The sequence below is a fragment of the Grammomys surdaster genome, unplaced genomic scaffold (assembly GCF_004785775.1).
Source record: "Grammomys surdaster isolate TR1022 unplaced genomic scaffold, NIH_TR_1.0 339, whole genome shotgun sequence".
Classification (NCBI taxonomy): domain Eukaryota; kingdom Metazoa; phylum Chordata; class Mammalia; order Rodentia; family Muridae; genus Grammomys; species Grammomys surdaster.
In genome coordinates this window covers 786,476-793,009 of record NW_021604758.1, presented here as the reverse complement: position 1 = coordinate 793,009, position 6,534 = coordinate 786,476, and the positions used below count along the sequence as shown (strand labels likewise).

At 53.0% G+C, this 6,534-nt stretch overlaps 2 protein-coding genes across 2 annotated transcripts in view; one reads left to right on the top strand and one right to left on the bottom strand.

Annotated features, from left to right (window-relative positions):
• Positions 1 to 155: 155 nt before the first annotated feature.
• Positions 156 to 3,617, bottom strand: Znf296 (zinc finger protein 296). The gene is made up of 3 exons (XM_028778648.1): positions 3,276 to 3,617; positions 2,936 to 3,079; positions 156 to 1,186 (listed from the first exon to the last, which is right to left on the bottom strand). The coding sequence occupies exons 1-3, from the start codon at positions 3,520 to 3,522 to the stop codon at positions 243 to 245; spliced, it is 1,335 nt and encodes a 444-aa protein (XP_028634481.1). The 5' UTR covers positions 3,523 to 3,617; the 3' UTR covers positions 156 to 242.
• Positions 3,550 to 6,534, top strand: part of Gemin7 (gem nuclear organelle associated protein 7) — a 14,294-nt gene continuing 11,309 nt past the window's right edge. Inside the window, exon 1 of the mRNA XM_028778650.1 lies at positions 3,550 to 3,571. The gene's annotated coding sequence lies outside the window, so the exon portion shown is untranslated. The remainder of the gene's footprint in view (positions 3,572 to 6,534) is intronic.

The following is a 6,534-nucleotide window of genomic DNA, read 5'->3' as shown; positions in this document are numbered from 1 at the left end:
CCACACCAAGAACCGGGAGCACGGCTTTCTGTGCCAGTCCTCCAGTGCCCAGGGCACTTACCCCCCACTCTAAACCGGTCTGTCCAGCTGTCCATACTATAGAGGGGGAGCCTCTCGCCTCAGACACCCCAAGAAAGTCCAAGTCCAGGCACATGAATAAATAGGAGATGGTTTATTCATACAGCTAAGTGCTGGCCCATGCCATGTCTGCTTGGTGAAGTGACACCTGTACAGAACATGTCTCAGGCCATCGCCGGGTGCTTTTGCCGCAGGTGCTTGTCTAGTGTGGCCTGTAGGCCAAAGGGTACAAGGCAGTGCGGGCACTTATAGACAGTTTTACCAGTCCCCAGACCATGGGTGCGGCGGTGGCGGTTGAGCTTGCTACTCTGGGCACAAGCATAGGGACACTGGTCACAGGTATAGGGGCGCTCTCCAGTGTGTGAACGCCGGTGCACAGTCAGGTTGCTGCTGTTGGTGAAGGACTTCCCACAGAACTCACACGTGCTCCCGGGCCCGTGACTCTTCCTAGTTGTCTTCTCAGTCTTTACAGGGTCAGTCCTCTCTACTTTGACAGTGGCTCCCCAGCCAACAAAACCTGGACCCCCTTGAGCCCCATTGCCAGGAGCCCCAGGTTCCTGGACTCCTGCTGTTGCCGCAGCTCCAGCCTTCTCCACGTTCTGGCATGGGAGTGTGCTGGCTGGAGCAGCTGCATAGGCAGCTGGTTCAGGAGGGGCTGCTGGGGAGACTCCCCGGCTACTGGCAGAAGTGGAAGGGCTCCCGGGTGGAGGCTGCCGATGGGTCTTCTTGTGTCTGTTGAGCTTGCTGCTCTGAGTGCAGGCATAGGAACACTGGTCACAGGAGTAGGGGCGCTCGCCAGTGTGGGAACGCATATGGACCTTGAGGTTGCTGAAGGAGCTGAGGGTCTTCTTACACACCAAGCAGGTGGGGCTCCGCCGGGCGGCACTGTTCACTGGAGGGGTCTTCTCCTCAACTGGTCCCACTTTCACTGCTGACATGGCTGCAGCTACCTCAGCCAGACCCAGCAGCGGAGCCTCTGGGGTCTCCATCTGTGGTGTCTGGTAGATGGATAGCCCGTGGTCCCACTGGGCGTGGCACAGCAACTTCCAAGCATTGGTGTACTGTCTGCCACATTGGAGGCAGCTCAGAGCCGTCAGCTCTTTGGATTCTGGAAGGGGAGGAAGGGGCAAAGGATCACTGCTAGGCCAAATGTACCGCCCTGGTGGGATGCTGCATGGCACAGATGCTGCCCTCAAGGAACCTCCTGAAGTGTAAACAGGTTTCACTGTAGATAGTAGAGGGGACAGAGGCTCAAAAGCAGATGTCAGTATGAAAGCTCAGAGCTGGGGCCTGGCACAGAAACACCACTTACTGGGGAGGTGGGCTGGTGTCTGGATTCCAAATTTGATGTTTTTCTAGACCCATGGAGTGAGTCTAGAAGTGTCTACAGGACACTTGCCAGACCTACTCGATTTTAGATAGCCGAGTCCCAGACAGTACTGGATGAGGTGGCCTTTATGATACCACAGGCCAAAGATAAGCAGACACTTGTTAAACTCCAGGCTTTTCCTCCCTGGCTGTGTAATGTTGGACAAGACCTATCCTCCCTGCCTGTTTGCTAAGCGGCTAGAGTATGGGAATCTGAGGGGCCCCTTCCAGGGTCGTGACCTCAAATAGGGAACAGCTGAGAGCTTTGGTCACTATAAACCCTGAAATGTGAGCTGAGCCTCGGATATCAAAATACACACAGCTAAGCCAGACAGGTGGTGGCACACGCCTTTAATCCCAGCACTGGGGAGGCAGAGACAGGCAGATCTTTGTGAGTTGGAGGCCAGCCTGGTCTACATAGAGCTCTAAGCCACTCAGGTCCACGTAGAAACCCAGTACCCACAGCTATCCAGGCCTATAATAACTAATATCAGCTGCCTGGGCTAGCATGAGACCGGCTAAAATGTTAAATCCAGCAGTGACCCACACCAAGTGCCCACAAATATTGCTGGAGTTGTTAACACATCTTAGCCCTTCCCTCAACCAAAGCTGATTGGATTACAGACCCTCTCTGGCCCCAAATTACATTTCCCAAGTTCCACCTGGGCACCACACTGGAGGCTGGAAATTCAAGTTCGGATCAAATCTTAAAATCTCATGCCCAGCCGGGCAGTGGTGGCACACGCCTTTAATCCCAGCACTTGGGAGGCAGAGGCAGGCGGATTTCTGAGTTCGAGGCCAGCCTGGTCTACAGAGTGAGTTCCAGGACAGCCAGGACTACACAGAGAAACCCTGTCTCGAAAAAAAAAGAAAAACAAAAAACAAAAAAAAAAAAAAACAAAAAAATCTCATACCCAACAAGAGCTCACTCGAAGCACCACGCAGAATTTGAATTCCTTCCCCATATACAACTCGAGTATGCAGAGCCCAGACCAGGGGCTTCCCAACACTCAGCTGGGAGATCCCAGCAAGGGGAACAAGCCAGATGCCCCTTCCCTGGCTCTGAACTGTCTAAACCTCAATTAGAAGGATCAAAACACAGTTGGTGTAGTACCTTCCATTAGTCTCCCTAGGCCACTGTCCCATCCTCCACTAGGTCCCTACTGCCAACCCTGGTCCAGCCACCTGGTCAGTTATTTCTGTCCAAGGGAAAGGAGAAGTGAAACTAAATTAGGGGTGTATGCCAAAACCCCGGGGCCAGTCTTCTGGGACTGGCCACACCTTGTGGGTGGCCTTCCTCCGCTGCCCAGCCCCCGCCCCATCTCTAGTCCCTGCCCTAGGACAGGCAAGCCACGCCTAGGTTCTACCCTAAGGGGAGCAAGGAGAAAGGGGAAGTAATGATTGGTGCCCCATCTGTCCACCTTAGCTCCTCTGCAGGGCAGGAAGCCCAACCCTGGATCAGGAGTGCACTGCACCCTGAATGACTTACCTGAGATGGGGCTGGAGACTTGGAGGAGCTGACAGCCTTCTTTTTTGTGATCCATGAATGCGATGATGGACCCTAATGGGAAGATCTTCCCGCAGCGGCCGCAGGTCAACAGATCTGGGTGCTTGTCGGTCCAGGGTTGGCGGTCTGCTGGGAGGAAGCGGGTAGTGAGAGAGGTGGGGTGGAGCCCGACTCCGGGTGAGGGCTCCAAGGTGGAGAGGGGAAACCCGGAGGTTAGAGGCGAGAGGGCTGGGGAGGCCAGGCCGGTCCCGAGGCCATCCCCAGGGGAGAGGCACCCACTCGAAGGTCCGGATGCAAACAGGGGCAAGGGCTAGGGACTCACCGGAAGAACTCAGAGGCATCCACGGGGCACACGTGTTGGGCGCGCCGAGCGGGCGCGAGGCGGTTTGGAGGGGAACCACACCGAAGAGCCCCGACATGGGCATGTCCCTCGCGGACCAGGGCTTCTGCGCCAAGGACTCCAAGTTGCGGTCCGGCTTCACATCGATGACAAGGTCGGACATCTCCATGTCGTCGTCGGGCTCGCGGTTTATGCGGCGAGGCACGAGGCCCGCCTTGCGGCGGGACATGGGGCGAGGGCGCAGATCCAGGTAACCCGCTCGGCGGCTTGGCGCTCAGGTGAGTGAGTGGCCCAAGGCGACCCGCGCCGGACTTTTTACACGTGCTGGTCCTGCCTTGTCTCCGCCCACTGGGGCGGGGTCTTGGTGGGGCCAGTTGCGGCGGTCAAACTCGACCTTCCCCCGCCCAGCCCGCTGCCCCAGGACCAGTGCGCAAATTGTGCCCTCCTCCACTGGGCTGGTATACCCGGGAGGGAGTAAAAAACTATTCCCAATGCCCCCCTCCTGGCCCCACCCCCCGGCGCTGGTGGTAACCTGAGGCTCAGGATGCCGCGCTCACGTCCCAAGCGAGAAGAGGTGGACATCTCTCACTAGAGGGGAAGTACATTAAGAAAATTTCACTTTAAACCTTTTTCTTTCTTTCTTGTCTTTTAAGCCCGATCTAGCTATGTAACGTATGATGGCTTCGACCTTTGGTCTTCTTCCACCTCTCCAGCGGTGGTTTTACGGGGGGGGACGGAGGCGGGGGTGTGCATCACTACACCTGTAGTATGTGGCGCTGGGCATGGAACTCCGAACCTTTTGCATTCTAAGCAAGCATTCTCCACCCACTGGGCTACGTCCCAGACTTTGGCACCCCATTTCTCGAGTACCTACCATTCCATAATCCTTATAATATGGGGATGGACGGTGGCAGTGAGAGGGAGTGGTCACCGCAGAAAATGACTGTAAAGTGCACGCCTTTAATCCTAGTGCAGGAGGCAGAGGCAGGCGGATTCTCTGAATTCGAGGCCAGCCTGGACTACAAAGTAAGTTTCAGGACAGCCAGGGCTACACAAAGAAACCCAGTCTCGAAAAGAAAAAGGAAAAAAAAAAAGGACACCCCCCCCACACACACTTTCACCACCGCTTACTTCGGTGCTTCCTGGTATTCCCAGCTACTAGTGTGCTTGAGAATTACAAATTCAAGGCCCCTTGGGGCTGTTTCATAGTATATAGAGTGTCCTTTGTGCAGACAAATGCCATGGGGCCAAATCAAGATCGGAAGCAGGCAGGGGTACCCCACAAGAGGGCTTCAGTTTTCTCCCCTGTACCAGGACTGAGCAAGCAGGGCAGAATGGAGACCTGGAAAGGCAGGTGGCCATTGCCTATCTGAAATCTCAGCACATGGAAGTGTTGTGGAAGTCAGTTTCAGTCAGCTACACGGAGACTTTGAGACCAGTTTGGGTATATGAGACCCTGAAACAAATAAATAGTTTTTTAAAAAGTTTCTTTTTTTTTTTTTTTTTTTGGTGGTGGTGGTGGTACACAGTGTAATTCCAGTACTTCATGTTGAAATCAGAGGCAGGAGGATTGCCCAAGAGTTCCTGATCAGCCTGGTCTACATAATGAGTTCTAGGCCAAACAGGATATTATCTAGTGAGATCTTGTCTCAATAGGTAAATAAATATGAAGACCTGAGGGCTTTTTTTTTTTTTTTTGGTTTTTCGAGACAGGGTTTCTCTGTGTATCCCTGGCTGTCCTGGAACTCACTCTGTAGACCAGGCTGGCCTCAAACTCAGAAATCTGCCTGCCTCTGCCTCTCAAGTGCTGGGATCAAAGGCGTGTGCCCCCACTGCCCGGCAGACCTGAAGTTTTTGAGGGAACCAAGAAAAGCCAGGAAGGAGCCTATGCATTCTGAACTACCAAGACAGGGTGGGGGGCAGGAACTTGGGGTAGGGTCACATCCAGACGGTCTTTTGGCTACTCTGAGATTAATTAGTTTTCCTGGTACCAGGGGGTCTGGGAAGGTTTGAGACAAAAACAGAAGTATTTTCTTCCTAATCCCACCCCAAAGGGCCAGCTGTCCTTTCTGCCTCCCTCTGGGGGCCCCCTGAACTTCCTCAGATAAGAATTCTTTCGGGTGCAGGGTTTGAAGTGGCATCGACACCCTGCCCCACCCTCAATCCTTTCTGAGTTCTCTTTTCTTCCTGGCATCCACCACATCACAGTAGAAGAACTGTTTTGCTGAATGTCCTCCCCCACCCACCTAGCAGAAGCTCCCACAGATTTAGGGCCTGGTGTGTCCTGCCCCAGGTGTCCTCTGGCTGCTGAGTGAATTCCAAGGCCAAGCTCAGAAGTTCCTCATATTGTTATTCAGGCATGGACTCAATTGTCCTCCTGAGGGCCTAGGGCCCCCCTGGCCAGCATATCTAAAGTAGCCACACCCTGCTGAAGGCCTTGCAAATTACTCCCCATGACCTCCATCTGTTCCCAATTCCCTCTAAGCTGAAGCCAGGAAAGCCTGAGCAGAGGCTGGACCCAGAGCACCAATAAAGATGACCTTTGTTTTTGAGCCAGGGTTTCTCTGGATAGCCCTGGCTGTCCAGGAAATTGCTCTGTGGAACAGGCTGGCCTTAAACTCAAGAGATCTGCCTGCCTCTGCCTCTGCTGGAATTAAAGGCATCTGCCACCATGCCCGACACAGAGGTGGCTTTTTTAAATGTACTTTTTAAAATCAGTAAATCAGCCGGGCAGTGGTGGTGCACACCCTTAATCCCAGCACTTGGGAGGCAGAGGCAGGCGGATTTCTGAGTTCAAGGCCAGCCTGGTCTATAGAGTGAGTTCCAGGACAGCCAGAGCTACACCGAGAAACCCTGTCTCGAAAAACCAAAAAAAAATAATAAATAATAAAGACTCAGTAAATCAATTCACTTATTAATGTACTTTTAAATGTTTTTGCATTTACTTAGTGTGTGTGTGTGTGTGTGTGCGCGCGCGCGTGCACGCTTATGATGCCACAGCATGCAGGTAGAGGACAGAGGACAGTAATTGGGAGGCATGGCTCTCCTACCATGTGGATCTAGGGAATTGAACTCATATCCTTAGGTTTGGCAGCAAGCTCTTTAACTCACTGAGCCCACAAGTCCCTCTTTCATTTTTTTTTGTTTTCTCTTCTCTCTCTCTCTTTCTCTCTTTTTCTCTCTCTCTCTCTCTCCATATATATATATATATATATATATATATATATATATATATATATAT